The 18,024-nt window shown below is 42.0% G+C and overlaps 1 protein-coding gene across 1 annotated transcript in view; it reads right to left on the reverse strand.

Moving 5' to 3' along the window:
- Positions 1 to 18,024, reverse strand: part of BRDT (bromodomain testis associated) — a 45,047-nt gene that overhangs the window by 13,945 nt on the left and 13,078 nt on the right. Inside the window, exons 5-15 of the mRNA XM_054980360.1 lie at positions 16,519 to 16,863; positions 13,080 to 13,208; positions 12,744 to 12,920; positions 10,359 to 10,531; positions 9,970 to 10,262; positions 9,726 to 9,834; positions 9,238 to 9,410; positions 7,463 to 7,524; positions 6,691 to 6,871; positions 5,567 to 5,679; positions 3,394 to 3,439 (exon numbers count right to left, since the gene is read on the reverse strand). Of these exons, the coding sequence (XP_054836335.1) occupies positions 3,394 to 3,439; positions 5,567 to 5,679; positions 6,691 to 6,871; positions 7,463 to 7,524; positions 9,238 to 9,410; positions 9,726 to 9,834; positions 9,970 to 10,262; positions 10,359 to 10,531; positions 12,744 to 12,920; positions 13,080 to 13,208; positions 16,519 to 16,863 (1,801 nt within the window). The remainder of the gene's footprint in view (positions 1 to 3,393; positions 3,440 to 5,566; positions 5,680 to 6,690; positions 6,872 to 7,462; positions 7,525 to 9,237; positions 9,411 to 9,725; positions 9,835 to 9,969; positions 10,263 to 10,358; positions 10,532 to 12,743; positions 12,921 to 13,079; positions 13,209 to 16,518; positions 16,864 to 18,024) is intronic.

An 18,024-nucleotide genomic window follows, 5' to 3' on the forward strand; every position in this document is an offset into this window, starting at 1 on the left:
CAAGAATATCATGAACGTTTATTTTTGTGTTATTCAAAGAAGCAAAGTGCAAAGTGACAGATAAGGGTTTTGGCTGGATCCAGCCAGCATTTTTGCTCAGTCTCAGCCAATTCCTCTCTCCTTATTGCAGCTCCCATCACCCCAGACATGATGGTCAAAGGAACCCCCTTCTTCCCTTTTTTATCAATGTGACCATAGAACATTGTCTGTGGTTAATTTATTAAGCCCTCTTATGTACCATATTTATACCCATCTCACACATTCAAGCAACTTCCTATTCAGCTGTTTGTGACTGCTGTGTGAGGGCTGCTTCATGTGAAAAGCCAAGTACATGAAGCAGCTCCCTATTCAGTTTAGGGAATTTTATCGCTGGCATTCTTTGTGAAGTTATTTTAGATAGTATTCACACATACAAAGAACTGTATGGGTGTTTAGTGCAAGTAACCCATCATTTTTCCATTCTCACATCTCTACCTTGAGGCCCTCAAATTTCAAGGGACAGCCCTTATACCCTTGTCTTCTACATCAGCAGGAATAACTTTACTTGAGGACAAGGGTCCTGTTATAGTTTTGATTTCCAGTGCCAAAGACCTCAACAGCGTTTGCAGTCCTGGCAGAGATCTGAACTTTCAGCTTTGGAACAGAAAGAATTCCTGCTTGCCCAGTGTCTACTGCTAGAACATAGAGACAAACTTTCCAAGGGAATTCCTATTTTGGACAGCATTTAGTGTTGGAAGCAGGGTTTTTTTTCAGCAGGAACGCGGTGGAACGGAGTTCCGGAACCTCTTGAAAACGTTCACATGGCTGGTGGCCCCACCCCCTGATCTCCAGACAGAGTGGAGTTGAGATTGCCTTCCGCACCGCTGAGCAGCACAGAGGGCAATCTAAACTCCCCTCTGTCTGGAGGGGGCAGGGCCACCAGCCATGTGACCATTTTCTCCAAGGGCAACCCACTGAGTTCTACCACCTCTTTTCCCAGAAAAAAGCCCTGGTTGGAAGGAAATTTCAAGGAAGTCTGAATGTTTTGACAGGTTCAGGTTGATTTCACAAAAGACATTCTCCCATGTTTACAGCACATGCATATACAATGTGATTGAGAAAGCACAGCTCACAACTCCTCATCCATCTACATGGTAGGTGTGGGGCTGGGAGGGTTTTGCACAAGTTAAGATATCTCCCCAAAGAAACTAGAAATCTAAGCATTGAAAAGCCTGAACCACAATTGTTTTCAACCATCCTGTTTCTTAGTGTACAGTGAAGCACAACCAGGGAGCAGGAGAAGCCTAAAACATGGACATGTCCATCAGAAAGTCACATCTAGACAGACAGACAGACAGACCATTGTTCATGCCACCATGCTGAATCTGCATCACATACCATTATGTATATCACTATGCTAAATGTGCATCTTTACACTCTCCCTACCAGGACATACGCCATAATTTTCTCCTGAATTCCAACATGATATGTAGCTTCAAAGCCAGAGTTCACTATGGATCCCACATATTTGAGGACAGGAGTAAATTCACAACTACTATAAACAGATCAGCTGCCTTTAATATTATTTTGTCCCCCTCTGATAAGTCTACAAAGAGAAAAGGTTCAAAGTAAAGAATGAATGTTCATCTATTTATTCTGTACATGTGTATAGCTGCAAGCTGACCAGGTAATAAAACTGAAAAGAAAATTTAAACCACAGATAAAAAGAGCATAAACTGAGCAAGAAATCAAGTTTTCCATTAAAATTTACAAAGTACTGATATGAAGATTTTAATAATATTGGCTTTATGCAACACTCAGGAGCCCAATCTTTCAGAGAGAGAGAGAGAGACAGAGAGCAAGAGAAAGAGAGAGCAGCCTTTGGGACATAAATGTCGTAATTTCACACAGACATTTAGGTTAATTGGAAGTTTACAGATAGCTGCCTGTTATATAACTCATGTTTGATAAACTCTGCCTTAATAGTGTGATCTACAAAGTGAAACAGTGAAATACTGTCAGTGTTTGCCAATAAGCATTACTCACAAAGCATCACATTCCTCGTATTATGAAAATCCTTACTCCAGTGATGATTGTTCCTGAATGTGGCACGAGTATGCCAAATTAAACCTCCTTGCTTATTTCAGCTTTTATCTAGCTTTGCCTTTGAGTAACTGAATCTATGGTAGATACAAGAGTTTGGTGACCCAATTGCCAGAAATCCTTAATCTATTTGCAGTGGGGAAGGGGTTAACCTCTCCCCCAATATGCCATTTCCTTACTAGTTCACTCCTTCCCATGATGCTATTAGTCCCATAAGGTGAAGGATAATTCCTATCAGGGAGCTGGTACAGAGGAAATGCTTAAAACCCTTCCCTAAATACAGTAATAATAATAATAAAAAATAAAACAGGTCTCCTTCCTGTGGCTGCCTTGAAAGAAAAGCAAAAAGGCATCTGAGGGTCTAGTCATAGATGTCACGTGACTTGTCTAGCTGTACTCCAGATCATTCACTGATCATTTCCAAATCTTACTCAGGTACCCTCCACAGCCACATTTGGAAAAAAAAAAGATTTTAAAGAGTTATTCTAAAAAGCAAAACTATGCAACAATCTTACTATAAAGAGAAAATGCTTGTAAGACCTACGAAGTTTCTCAGAGGGATTCTTCAGAACCCTAATTAGGGCATTCTGCACTTGAGCCACTCTGAAACTTGTGTATATTCTTTTTAAAATACTGCTGAGCAGATAGGCCAAGTTACCTATTCCATCTTTTAAATCGTGGGGCACCATTTTCAGTCATGGGGGAAATTAGTTCATGCCGTTACATAGCAGTATTTACAGGAGCTGGATGCTGCAACAGGCGACTTCAGAGTAACACTTCCGAGATCTTATTATTATTAATTCCTCTCCCCTCTGCTCGATCTCTTTTTCTTAGAATCCAGGCATTTCATTGCATTACTGCTACTCTCAAAGCCAGGCAAAATTTAATTAATTCCAAAGTACAAAAATGTCCTAGTAGTTTGAAAATCCAAGTAGTTAATAATAATCTTCAAATTAAATCTTTACTGTCATTTGCTTTTATGACATTTACAGACAACTGGTCTTTTTCCACAATCCAAATCTCACTCAATGAATAGCTACTCCCTTCTCCATTTAAAACAGCCTGGACGGTTAAAATAGTAATCGAGTGAAACGTACCTCAGGCTCATCTGCTGCAATAGAGTTTGATCATCCTAGATCAGCATAGTCACAAAAATTCATTTTAAAGTGAATATCCCAGGCCTTGATACATTTGTACTACCAGAATACATACTTTGTTCTTGATTACTAGATTTTGATTCAGTAGTTCCCAAAGGAATTGTATTTTGGAGAGCAGCTGCTTGTATTTGTTGGAATGATGCTTTTCCATTACCTTTGCTGCCGCTTGACTGGAGAGTTGGGGAGGAGGAACAAGATACCTATGGGAAAAGTTCAGAGTCTTAGAAAAGATGGGATTGGTCAACACTGTTGAACCCAGATAGACAACCAGATGACCCCAGGATGAGTTTCCTCAGCTGTATGTCACCAGGGGGACAAGAGACTTTTACCACACACAGCAAGTGCAAGATAATCTTCTTTTTCTAGTCTTAGGGAGCAGACCAGGCTATTTTGTTCTTTGAAAAGAATGGTTGAGGGACTACTTCTCTCACTCCATATCCCTTCTCCCTATGACTGCATCCCACTATTTTAGAAAGCCTTCTTCGAATCATACACATTCCACTTTTACAGCCTATTAATATTAGCCAAACACATTTGTACAAAACAAAAACATTTTAAACCCACCTTTCTAAATGGGGTATTCTGCAAGGGGTTTTCATCCCTTTTGCCTCATTCTGCTTCAGTTTATCCCCTATATCTGTGTGCATTTTTTTACCTTTACTGTTTGCTTCAGTTTTTTTTGTCATTCTCCCCCCCACCCCACCCCATTCCTTACAGTTCTTTTGAAACCACTTTTACTCCAATCTTTTTCTGGAAGCTGATTTTGAGTTGATTTTTTCCCTCATGCATTTTGTTTTGGCTTTGTTTGTCCTGCCCACTCTCACCCACTTTTCAATGACTGGGCATTGATCATCATTGAATCACTCTCCACCCCCACCTTCCTTTCCCCCCTCCTGGTTTTGTTTTCAACTTTAAAAAAAAAACTATTTCATTGACCTAACATTGTAATAATAGGTGCAGCAGGTTCTTTGAATTCCTAGCTTTCATTTAAAAAAGTAAGTCACTAGCCTATTCCATTGTGGAGTTATGGCTTTTTCCTTATATCTCCACAAGGGAAGGGGCTACAGATTTTTTAAAATGAAAGCTGAGAATTCAGAGAACCAGCTGCACCTATTATTACAATGGCCAGCCAAAATATCAATATGAAATTGACGATTTAAAAAAAAACTGCAGAAGCCCTGTGGCCCAGGGGAGGGAAGGTGATCACTTTTGGCGCCAGGAAAAGCAGTGTGGCTTCAAAAGCACGTAGCTGCCTCTGCTCTGGACTCCATCCCAACAAAGGTCTGTTTGCCCCACCAGTGCCAGCCTCTGCCTCCAGGCTCTGGGTCAGCCCAGATGGGGTTCTCTGGTTTGGATCAGAAGGAGGGAGACAACTTAGGTATATGTAGTGGAGCTGCTCCCACTTTAGGTTTCCCCATACAAAGACTGGCCATGTGTTCATTTTCTCTTCTTTTTAAAAAAATCCAGCTCTTATATCACTATAAGCGTGTGAAAAAAATAAAAAAGAGGGGAGTGCTGTGACATCACCAATGACAACAGCTCCCTCGCCTGAAAATCCTGATTAAAGGGACATGAGGAAGAAAATAAACTGGCTCCACAACTGTAAAAACGCAAAGGGAGGGCAGACATGCAGAAGAACCGTACCCAAACCAATTTTAATGTTTGTTGATCAACTGCTAAGAAAATCAGGAATCAGCTGAGCACCTGGAAGAACCTATACTAGACTTGACGGTGATGGTGTACAACCTTTTGCATGAGATGTCTATCAACATGATGCAGCTTCAAGACAGCAAGCAGCTTGGCTTGCGCAAGGTTCCAGGTTGTCAGTCCCTGGAATCTCAAGTTAAATGATCTCTGGCCATAGATGTTGGGAAAGGCAGAGACCCTGGCGAGCCACTACCAGTTGGAGGAAGCAACACTGAGCTAGATAGGCAAATAACTTGATTTAGGAGACAGGCTCTGTATCCATGTATGAAGGCATTAATTGCAACGATTTTTGATAAAACCCAGTTTCAGTGTTCCATGTCCTCTACCTTTGTATTTGGAATAGCCAACAACCTCTAGGTAGAAGAATAACTTCAGGACCTCAATTGGCTATTCCATATTTAATGGATAATGGTTTGTATCCTACAAGCAGAGGAAGGCTCCATACTTAGCTGAGTAGAGTAGAATAATACAATCTTAGACCAAGTGCTGTGGCCCCCATTGTCAGCCATGTAAAGAGAAGCCCTCTTCAAGAGCCTCCCATGAACATACGTTATCAGAAGTACCAAGACATTAGAGGCTTCAATGAACAACAAAAGCCTAGTTTTGTAGATTATATTTACCTTTGAGACCACGGGAGGAGTTTGGATGATGGAAGGGGGGGTTGCTGATAAGCTGCTTTGAGCTGCTTGTTTAACTGGAGTGCAATGTAGAGGGGACACAACAGCCACCATGCCTAGAGGTGAAAAAAACAAGAACGCCACTTTTAGATACAAAGCCCAAGGGACTCAGCAATGCACAAACAGTGTCTTTTCAATGTACAAGCCATTGGAAAGCCATCAAAGAGAGCCTACAAGTATCTTGAAATAATTCCTGTAGTTATCTCCATTTGATATACTACCCCACTTAAAAACTGCAGTTCATCCAATATCAGCATAGTTTTTTGCATGCTTCAGTTCACTATTAATTGTTAGTACTGGGTCCAGCAAGCCGCATCACATGTAGATGTGGCACTTTTGTGATCACGACACACTCATGCAAGATTAAAATCCCAAATTAGATGAAAAACGTGCAGACTTTTTCGTCTAGCTCTGTTTCAGCTGGGATCAAAACCTCTGCAGTTGCAATGAAGTACCATCTAGTTGTGGGGTTCCATATATACACCAAGCTCTACAATCAGCCTGCCCTATATCTATTGAACTGAATGTGCTGACCTACTGAAAACAACGCTGCACATTTGCAGTAACAAGTTACTGCAGTAAAGACAAATCAGCCTACAAAAAAAAAGTATACTTTCCTTTTGTTCCATTTTCCATGCAGTATTAATGTATTGTGGAAGTATTGCCCAAACATACCATTGCAAATCATGTGTAATTTGTTCTTCATATTCCATAATATAGTAAAGTATGCAGTGAAGAAGGCAGGGACAGGAAAAGGAATGGAAGATTAGGAAAACAGTTAAATATAGATACAAATTAGAAATAATTTGCACTCAAGTGGGGAGAAATAGGTCCAGCTCTACAAAGACATTGTTAAGTCTCCAGTACTCTCTCATTGAAAAAAACTAAACCTTCGTATCACTGCCCATGAAACCTCTAGGATCTCTCAACAACATTATTTATACAATTTTATCTTTCGGCCACAATGCTTGCGCTGCTGCATTCAAGATTGGACTGTGATGGTACCCCTGGACGGACTGCATCATCAGGACCCGCTCAAGATCTTTTTTTTTTAAAGGAGTATTTACCTGGTGGAGAGAAGCTGCTTTGTTCTGGCCGTTTAAGAGGGGTGCGCTGTAAAGGCTGAGAGTGTTGTAGTAACCAACGGGGGATCCTTGCTTCTGTTGATCTTTGCACTTGTGTGCTAGTAGGCAAAATGCTCTGTGCTCGAGGAACAATACTGCAGGATACTTTTTGATGAGGCGGCATCTGAAGAAATTGAAAAATGGTAATTGCCCTTGCATTGTCGAAGGCTTTCACGGCCGGAGAACGATGGTTGTTGTGGTTTTTCCGGGCTGTATTGCCGTGGTCTTGGCATTGTAGTTCCTGACGTTTCAACAGCAGCTGTGGCTGGCATCTTCAGAGGTGTAGCACCAAAAGACAGAGATGACACTGAGAGAGCTCTGTCTTTCGGTGCTACACCTCTGAAGATGCCAGCCACAGCTGCTGGCGAAACGTCAGGAACTACAATGCCAAGACCACGGCAATACAGCCCGGAAAACCCACAACAACCATCGTAATTGCCCTTATTAATTACCATTTTTATATGTGAGCATCTTCTGCATTCCAAAACATCTCATAAAAGACTGCATTTAGGGACTTGGTAGTGCTCACTCTCTTAACTATAATGGAAGAACAGATTAAGAAAAGATGAGATACATCTTAAGAGATAAATTCATAGTCAAGAGGTGTGTGTCATTAATTCATGCACTGAAGCCAGCATATGTGGAAGGAACAGCAGAAGGCTCTGAGCAGGGGGAACAAGGGCTTATATTCGAACAAAGGGTGGGGGAAGTTTACCTTAATCTGCTCTCTGCAAAATAAATCCTTCTGCACATTTCCATTTTGCTTTAGGCGCATTTCTGTAAAATATGGAGAAATGTAACCTTTATGGAATGTACTTATGGTGATGTTCTAATGCATTTGTTCATAGCATGTCTTTTGGCTATTCTCTTTTCTTCTTCCATTTATGGTAATATAGTCTAGAATGCCAATAACTTCCAGCACAGGTCTCCTCATCTCCTCTTTAGGACCATTAACTTAAAAGGTACACCACCACACAATGACCTTCTACCACCAAACGTCCTTAGCCATGCAGGAACTTGGGGTGTGGATCGTGGTGAAAGTGTGTGAAGCCCCTCTTTACGACATAAATAATAATATAACTGACACAAGGGCTCTGCACATATGCATTAACATGGTCTTTCACATCAGATACTACATTGTGCACAACTCCTATATCACACAAAGATCTACATCCCAAGTATTGTCCTGTTGTGGGCTGAAGAGCAGGATTCGAGTCTAGTAGGTCTCTAAAGACCAACAAGATTTCCAGGGTTAAAGCTTTCAAGAGTCAAAGTTCCCTTTGTCAGGTTGTGGGTTTGATATCTGATCACAGTTGATTGTTCTTGATCTTAAGTAACCCCTGGTGGGAACCAGGACCTATTAACAGCCACAAAAAAAAAGTTCCTCAATGGATGCTAGTGTTGTGATGATGTCCTCATAGCTCTATCCATCAGAGATTGGAGGAGATGAACTTTCCCAAGCTGAGGAGAGAGCAAGTAGATCAAGAGAAGCAACAGTCTGGAAAAGTCTGGAAAACAGAGACAGAGGGAAGCACATCGACAGCACTGCTTTGGCCAAAGCACAGGGAGGTGCAGTCTCTCTTTCTGAAGATCTAACATGAGGTAGTAGATCTGCTGCTCTGTAGGCGCCTCTTTCTGTACTCCTCTTGTATATTTGATAATAAAGCAAATATTACAATAAAGTGAACTAACCCAGGCTGTGTTCCCCTTAGAACCTCTTGTTGTTCAGGGTAGCAGGAAACACACAATGATACAAAGCAGGCCAGTATCTCAATGTACTGTTTTTGACAAGTCCTGAAAGCTTCATTCTTGCAGACTACAAGAAGACTACACAGTTGATTGAGTGGCACCTGGCAAGCATGGGAACAAACTGGAAATCTATTTCAAAATTCAGTCATTAGATGCTGAGTGAACACTTCTGTTCATTTCATATAACAGGCTTAAGTTGGCTTGTGTGTTTCCCATACCAGAGGCATGGGTAGAGTGTACATGCAAGGCATATAAACTGCTACCACTTTCACTAGACAAACTGGGCTACAGTACTCTGATTGGCAGTGGACCAAGAGTTCATGGTGAGGTCTTTCCTAGCTGTGCTGCCTAAGACTGGCAACTCCAGTTTACACAGTGATTCAGATCTGAGACCCCACACATGCTCTGCCACTGAGCTAAGACGCCTTCATCTCAGCCTTTTCCACTTTCCATTCTGTATTACCATATTGTGCCTGATATGCAGTCAAAAATTATCCAAAAGGTACTCCTAGTTATTTCCAAGTGAAGTGGGCAAAAACTGCAAGACCGCTAGCCAAGGGTTGATGTACGAATGAATAAAGCCAGGATAGGAATAGGAATCAAGTTTTTCAATTTAACCACGTGCTTCACTTTCCCAGAAGGAAAATCCAGTTTAACCTAATGCAGCAAAGATGCCAGGCCCACTGCTGCAAGAAGCTTAGGGGTTTTTTTTAAAAGGGAGCAAAAGAGGCAAGCACAAACCAGACTCGGAATCACTGCTAACAGAGGAGCTGGATTCACTGCTGCTGCTATCAGAGCTGGAAGAGGTGGTGCTGCTGCTGCTTTCACTTAGCCGAGATGGTCCTCCGACAGTCTTTGGTACAACATTATTTTCAGCTGCAAGACAAGTAGAAAAACAGAAATTATTCCACATTCTATTAAAAAATGTTTATATCCTGCCATATTTCCTTAGACTCAAGGCTGGTAACAATGCAACGACACATTGCAAAGACACAAAAGCAGAGAAGTCCATTAACAAAACAAGCAGAGGGGCAGCACTAGAGGACACTGGCTTTAAAAGCTGTTGGATGGCAGTGTTGAAGTTTCTACTGCTACTGTGGACCTTGCCAGATAACTAGGTTATTATCTAGCTGCAAGATCTCCATTCTCCAAGAATGTCATGCAATTGCAGAGAGGTTTTTTAAAAAAATTAAACCTGTACACACTCACACTCCGTGCTGAGGGTTTACCTACATTTTGCATTTTGTTTCTTAGGGTTCAGCTGCCTGTTGACATCTAGGAGCCTCCTCTCCAATTCTTGTTTCTTCTCAAAATTAAGTTCATCCTTCAACTTCTTTGCTGCATATACACATGAAGGGAGGGGGGGCACAGAGAGAAGAGGACATGAGGAAAAGGTGAGGGACTACATCCCATCTTGCTTTAGAAAAACCCATATAGTTTTTCTTAATATTTCTGAGGACATTACATACACACCAGAATGTTTCTTGGGCTTTCTTCTTAAACAAGCCATTACGTATTTCTCCAGTTCCCTTAAAGTAGATGTTTTCAGAGTTTCAAAGTCTATTTCTATTTCATCAGGATTAGAGTGATGAAGAGAAGGCTCCCTTGACTGTATAATATAGACTACTCTGCCAAGCTTCTCTCCTGGGAGTTTATTTATGTCCAAACTTAACTGCCTCTTTTCATCATAATTCATAGGTTTGGCATTGTCCTCATCTTCAGAACTGTGTATTGGCTCATCTTGCAGCTTGGTTTTCTTTGATCGACTGCAAGAGAGATTTTTTTTTAAAAAAAGAGAGCTAACAGTAGTGCCAACAGCAGAGAGTACACAGCACAGATTTGCACCCACATAAGCATCTTACATGTTCAAAGACATTTTCTTCTTTTTCTTCATCTTTCTCTTCTTTTGACTTCTCAACATGTTTTTGACTTTGCATTTTCTTTTCTCTCTCTTCAATTTTCCTTTCTTCCTCTTTTTCAGTCTGGGTAGAGTTGTTTTCGCCAAAGCTTGCAATTGCTGATGAACAGCCTTAAGCTATCAAAAAGACCCCCCCACACACACACACACACAATAAAGTGTTTGCCGTGTGTTTTGAAGTCTCTAGAAAAGCAATTACAGGAAGAATCTCTAGAACAAAAGAGCAAAATGACCAATTTTTTTAAATCCTTTTCTTTATAAAGTAGGGGAGGGTATGAAGAATTCAATTAGGTAGGAAGTAGTGTGAAGGTATATCTTGGGTAAAATGAATCGTTAAGAGCCAGTTCCCAATCAAGAGATAGCAAGTTAAGAGCTTGCTATCACTTGACTGGGAAATTCCTGGAGATTTGGGGCAGAGCCTGAGGTGGGCAGGGTGGGGCCTCAGTGGGTAATAATGTCATAAAGTCCAACTCCCAGAGAAGCCATTTTCTCTAGGTGGAATTGATCTCTATAGTCTGAAGATCAGGGGGTGATTCTGGGAGATCTCCAGCCTCCACTTAAAGTTTGGCAGCCCTATTTGGACATCTGGTGGTGTTCAAGTACAACACAGCACAGACATTAACATTTCTACCTTATTACAGCAGGACAATTACCTAATACGAAAACACCACACGGCTTTTGTGTAGCTCATCATTTCTAGACCAGCCTTTTCACATACTGTTGCTTGGCTCTTTTTCCCTCATGTGGATGGCCACAAGCAGCTTTCTAATTGCAGCCAATAAAAGCAAAGCAAATTCCGAATAGACAAGGAAGCGAATTACAGGAGTCCTGCCCCTTCCTGTTCAGCCACCAATAAAAGATAATTAACTATGTCCTTACTTGTCAATTATACCCAAGGCATTCTCTCTCACTTACTATAGTGATATGATGTCAGGGAAAAAGGAGAAATAGTTTTTTAGCACACAGGCAATCCATGCATTTCACCTCATTTCTCTCTGAACTTGCAAGCCGAGGAGGAAGATGACAGAAAAGTTGCAAAGGAAGGCCACCAGCAAGGAAGAGAAAGATATGTAAGCAGATCAATACTTAAGAACTAACAGGATTAGTTTATAGGCGTTTGCATTCACCAGATGCAGAAAATTTGGCTGGGAAAAGGTTGGCTGTATTCCAGGAATGATTATGAGTCATGCCATCTCATGTAATGATCATCACATCATGTGAAAAGACATCTGCTTTCTATATTAAAACATAACCTGTACAAAGTCAAACGCAAAAAGAAGGGACATGACCAAGAGAAATGTAGGAGGGAGTACACATTGTGCATTTTAATGTATATTCAACTTTTGCACGTTGTGTACTGAAAGGGAGCCAAAATCAGCAGTGATTTGCTTTTCTTCTGTGTAAAAAAAGTGTGTCTGCCATCAAGTTAACATGGGAAGTAGCCTAATTTGGTGTAAAACCTATAGCACAGCTCTGGAAACACAGCACAATCCATAGAGGTTATGAGCTACATGAACACTAAACATTAAATAACTGTCTGAAAAAATATCTGAACTAGGAGGGAGGCTTTGCAGCATAGTTTGCTAGTTCTGGCATGAGAAATTCTTGGAGACTTGGAGGGGGGGCAGGGGGGATCTCAGCAGGGGCATCAAGTTCATCCTCTGGAAGTATTATTTTCTTCAGGGAACTGATCTTTGCTTTCTGAAAATCAGCTAATTCAGGAAGAACTTCAGGACCCTCCTGGAGGTTGGGAACTCGAGGTCAGGCCTCATTTTGGCTGCTTGATCAAACATGATGTGGCATCACTTTGCATGCAACAGCTTTTCAGCAATGCTCAATGAAGTATCACTATATATCCAGAGTTCCTTGCAACTGTCATCCTCTGTTATCCGACGGGCATGCATAACCTGCAAACTAAGCTTAGTAGCTGCCTCTTCACAGAGTGTAGTGCACGAGCACCACATGCCTACAGGCTAGCCCCTGTGGCAAGACATTTTTGATTATGCTGGGTGGAGATGCGCTGTGGGCAAGAGCTTCAGTAGCACTTCACACAGCCAACAGTCACCCAGACTCTTTCAAAAGTGTGCCTCATGTCAAGACAATGATTGAGCTCCCTTTTTAACAAATAATATATTAAATAAACACCACATACTGTATTTTCTTCTCCCATATGGAAATTCAGACTTGCACTGAAACTTCCCTTTACAACTAATTTCCGTTCACCTCCTTTTGCCATTACCAGTAAGAAATTAGGTTGGTGTCGGAGTACAAAATTCCTCCTCCAACCCCTTCATGAATATTTGCTAGTTGCACATCTATTGCCACTTACCTGGTCCTGGAGCTCTGCAAGGCACCTTGTTCTTTCTTCTTCCGAGTCCTCAGAAGAGTCGTCATCACTGCTGCTTTCGCTAGACACAGATGCCACTATTCTTGTGGTGGTGGGCAAGAGAGGCCTGGGTGACGTGGGATCATCTGGAATTTTGGCAAACTGCATCTCAAAGACATCCTTCATGGAAGAAAAGTTTGCTCAGTTTAAAAACTTCTGTGTGACAGAGGTTTAGCTGTCCCATGGTAGGATTTTAATGCATGTTTGAGACGTTTTTGAAGACATTTGGGACTGTCTTCTCACTGGGATTTCGGAAAAGCCACTTTAACTTCCACTCACCTGAAGTTTCCTTGCCTTTGCTACCACTTCACAGTCAGGAGAGTTATACCTGTAGCAGTTCATAAACATTAGCCTAACATCAGCAGCAAATTCTTGTATGTGTGTATACTCGTAGTTTTCCATTTTTTTCTGTGAAAAACAGAACAGCTTAAGATTCAAAATTGTATCCCGATCAGTGTTTGTCTCTCTCTTTAATCACTATAAAATTAATATTTATTTTGGGAAATTGCAAGTTTACAAAATAGTGAGACCCATAAAACTTTCTGAGTAAATTACAACACCATTTTATTCCTCAATATAACCTTGTTTAGTTAATTAAAGTAGGAACATACATCTATGATGGTGCTCGGCAAGGGCCTTCAAACATTTGTTATAGGTCTATAACAGGAAGCAGGGGTAGACAACCTGTTTGGCTTAAGTGCCAAAAAAGTACTAGTACTATCTACCCGAGAAGAGAAGTTGGTGTACCAACAAATAAAATGGAGGTGGGGAGAGAGATGAGGGTTGTACTTGGCCAGACACACTTGGAGCAAATCCAGTCCCCTGCAGGGCTACTAGCATCTTGAGGATTTGCCTTGGTAGGGTGGTTATGCAGGCATGGCAAGAGATGATGGGCATAAGCCATGCCCGTTTCCTTCTCCTGTACCACTGCCAGCGTCTTGGCTGCTTGGGCAGAGATCTAGCCCTGGATGCCAAACAAAATGTTCTTGTGCCAGGGCTTCTCTACCCCTTCTTAAAAGTGTAGCCAGAAATGATTTCTCTTTCAAAATAGCCCAAGATTCACCTTTCCCCCTGCTTTATCAGCTGTCAGAACCCTTTTGTCACATTCGAATCATCTTTCGTCTAAAGCTACAGTACCACCTCTTCACTGACCTTTCCTCTAGCTATGTTCTTCTCTCCAATCCAGCATGTCTCTCTGAAAGTTAGCTTCAAAAGATCTCTTCCCACAGGACTCAATTGTGGGTTCTTGCCAGTTCAGTGTCTTACAATTGTCTGATGTTCTGAATTAGAGTTGGATTGGCATACCAACCAGATGTCCATGCCCTGTTTGCTGCTGTTCCATATGGACTAGTGAGACCAACGTAAATAGCATGTTAGCAGGATCTCTAACAGTGCAATTCTGTGCAGAGTTACTTCAGTCTAAGCCCATGGATTTCAGTGGGCTTAGACTAGAGTAACTCTGCATAGGGTTGCACTATACATGTCCTCCTCATAGAAAGTATCTCTTGGGTGCTTTCTTTGTTTAGAATTATTACCACTGCTGAAAACAACATCTGCGGTAGATACGTGTGCATGTGTGCATGCTCTCTCACAATATTTGAGAGGGGCATAGTAACATTTTAAGCTTATGTGGAAAAAGGCACTCTACTTTGGTGTACATCCCACTATTGAGCGTTTTGGGACTATTCATTCCAAGGAATTCTCTGTTGGTACAAGGACAGGAAACAAGAGAGTGTTTAATTGTACTCAAGCATCCCCATCCCATTGATGGTGCTCACAAGCACCCCATACTTGGCTATGCAAATGTTTCTAACCAGCAGAAAACAATCAAAGGTCAATCTTACAACCTGGCTAGAATGTGACATTTTTGAGGTGACAGAGACTTTGGGGGATAAATGGTAGGGGGATGAGCAAGGAGAGACTGAATTCCCTGGACATGAAAAGAACAAGGCATATTTTAAGAAGTCTATTGCGGGAATAACTTGAAGCAAGGAACTCTTGCATGTGAGCCCCATCTTGATGACCTCCCTTACCACCTGTTGCTAACAAAGAGGCAGACAATGGCTGTTGTGGGTTTTCCGGGCTGTATTGCCGTGGTCTTGGCATTTGTAGTTCCTGATGTTTCGCCAGCAGCTGTGGCTGGCATCTTCAGTGGTGTAGCACCAAAAGACAGAGATCTCTCAGTGTCTTTGGGACTATTCATTCTCAGACACTGAGAGATCGCTGTCTTTTGGTGCTACACCTCTGAAGATGCCAGCCACAGCTGCTGGCGAAACATCAGGAACTACAAATGCCAAGACCACGGCAATACAGGCCGGAAAACCCACAACAGCCATCGTTCTCCGGCCGTGAAAGCCTTCGACAATACAAAGAGGCAGACAGTCTGGACCAAGATGCAAGATAATGGATAACTGACAGAAAGCTATAATTTCAAAAATAAGATGCTTACCCTAGAACAACAATTGTTTGGGTATGTTAGAAAAGGGACAGAGTGTGTATGTACTTTACTTTGTAACCTTGCTCAATTTGTTACTGTGCAGAATATGTGCGTGGACATTAAATAAATTTCTTATTATTTCTTATTATTTTGAATGCTGGAAGTTTGCCATCCATAACCACAAAAAGCCACACTTGAACACATCACTAAAAGGGAGCCTGGGGGAGGGAGGCAGTTGGTCAGTCAATTGGTAGATCCCCAGGAGTGTGCGAGTGTGGTAAGCTGTTTCTGTGAAGGCTAGTCAGAGCGAAAGGAGAAGACATGACCACTAGGTGGCGCCTGTAAACAGCTATGCAAACAGAGTGCTGGGCTGGTCCTCTTATCAGCTAATACTCTAATTGAGCAGCTGGTGGGCAGCAGAACTACCCATGAGAAGCAGGGGAAACCTTCCAAGTATTGGGTGAGATCAGGAGAGAGCGATGTACCATCAGGAGGCGGCCTGGGATGGCCACTGAGTGTGTCTCGATCTCTCGGAGGACCCAAAGTAGGGTGTTCTGCGACAGCTTAGGAAAAGCATAATTTGCCAGCAGCAGTAACATACATTAACCAAAGCAGGGGAAAATTCCCACATGTGTGTTAATATTAATAAGCAATTATATCAATATGTATTCAGTTTTCAAAACACTTCACGTCCATTAGCTTACAGCCCTTATCACAGCCATAGAAGGTGGTTCATAATTATCCCCATATTACTGAGGGGGGAGAGAGAGAGTGGCTTGCCTAAAGCCTCCTTGGGAGTACTGGACAGAGTTGAGATTTGAACCAGGATTTCTCTGACTGCAGCTCATTCTCTTAGCCACGCTGTTATAGCAATCTTAGCCTTTGAATATGCCATTTGCTATGTTTAGAACCATTTTCTCCTCCCAGTTTATTAAGCCATCTCCTTCCCCACCTTTGAATAACTTCTGAAAACCCACCCATTTCTCCCCAACTGTTCTTGTAGCTCCCCTCTCCGTCCTCCCCATTCCTGATTGCTAGTCCCTTCACCTCCCCTTGCAGCTCCTAGCGAATGAGCACTACTATTTTTAAGGTGAGGTCCTCAATGTACCCGTGACCTGACACATGCCAGGCATATTGTATAATTGATCCCTTAGAGAAGTTGCAAGCTTTCCCACCCTTTGCAGATCTAAAAAAGGGTAACTTTACATGGCCTGCCAAAGTAACCAGATTAACGCTCATTGTACCAAAACCAACTTACTTTAGTTAATTCTTCCAACTTACTTTAATACTTCCAAGATCCATCGGATGTTTAATAACTGTGTGATAGTCTTCTAAGCCCAAGGCAGTAATATCTACTGGTTTATAAAAAGGCCAAGCATATGCTGTGTGCTTTTTTGAGAACATTTCTAGAAGGATCTCATTACAATATTGTAGCTGGGCTGTTAGCTTGTTGTTTTTGATCGGTTCAGGAGGATGCTGGGAGTCTGGCAGGTCTGGCTTTGCTGTAGACTCTTTGCGCTCCTCTCTAGAGGAGATCTTTATAATTTTGAGCTCATTGGCGGCTGGAGAGGATTCACTGCTTGTGGTGATGATGGAGGTAGTAGTATCAGCCTTCCTTTTCACGCCCTTTTCAATACAGAAAGATAGGATTTAACAAAAGAGGGAATTGCACAGAGAATCCATTTTAGGAGCCTCTGAAGTAAGGGGGCCCATAAAGTCAAGGAATTGGCCAATATCTGCCAAGGCTTTTTATCCAAACAATTTGAGTGGCATTTAATTGACAAATGCCTCATTTCCTGCAATGAGATCTCTTTAATCATCATTTAGGATGCTGGGATTGGTGGGAAACAGTTACTTATCTGTTGCAGGCATGATGCCCACCGTTCCCAATTTGCAAGTCATGAGCAGTGCGACATTTTCCCTCCTAAATAGTCTTTATCGCTGCCATTGCCAACCCAAGTGTCAGGGATACCTTTCTGCTCGTAACCTCCCCAGTGAGAATTCTACTCTTGCATGTTATGCATTATTTTTGTTTCAAGTTTTTCCAGACAGGAGCTATTGATTGGTGGTTAAGCACCCTCCACACGTGGGAGGTCCCCAGCTTAGTCCCTAACAGTTAAGCAATCTCTGGGTTTATTTATATTACTAAGTCCTCCCATCTCCTATGAGAACTTTTGATCAGATGTGCACTGGGAGTTCCATGCTCAGAACTTCCCTTGGTGAACGTGGTTTGTATCAAGACTGCAGTGCATGAAGAAGCAGGCCTTAAGCCTTTCCCTCCCTATCCCATTTTCCTGTTCTGAAACAGCCCAGGGAGGCTGTATTTGCCCCACTAGGAAAACTTATGTGTAGTCATCAGTTGGACCAAAGTCCTGGTGGTACCCAGGGGGGGACTGGCCAATCTCAGGTAGTAGGCCAGAGAGCACAATACTGAGCTACCTGACTTGGTATGAAGTATATGCATTTAAGATAACTTTTAAAAAAGAACAAGCATTAGAGGCCAAGCAGCCCCTTCTATGTCAGTGCAGCAGGGATAGTTTATTTAGCTTTTAAAGGGACTAATAGCAGCAAGGTAACCCATTGCTACCTCTACAGCCATACTTTGAGATGTAAAATTTCCAGACATTCTGAAGCCATGGAAAAACCATTTTCCTGCCGGGGGGGGGGGGGGCGGGCGGGGGGGCTGCATGGGTGGAAAATGAAAAATATGCAACACTTGATTTCCTATCAAACCTAAACATGTTTACTGATAAAATTCATCATTTATAACTTAGCATATAAAACTGT

Source organism: Eublepharis macularius, chromosome 5 (genome assembly GCF_028583425.1).
Source record: "Eublepharis macularius isolate TG4126 chromosome 5, MPM_Emac_v1.0, whole genome shotgun sequence".
Classification (NCBI taxonomy): Eukaryota; Metazoa; Chordata; class Lepidosauria; order Squamata; family Eublepharidae; genus Eublepharis; species Eublepharis macularius.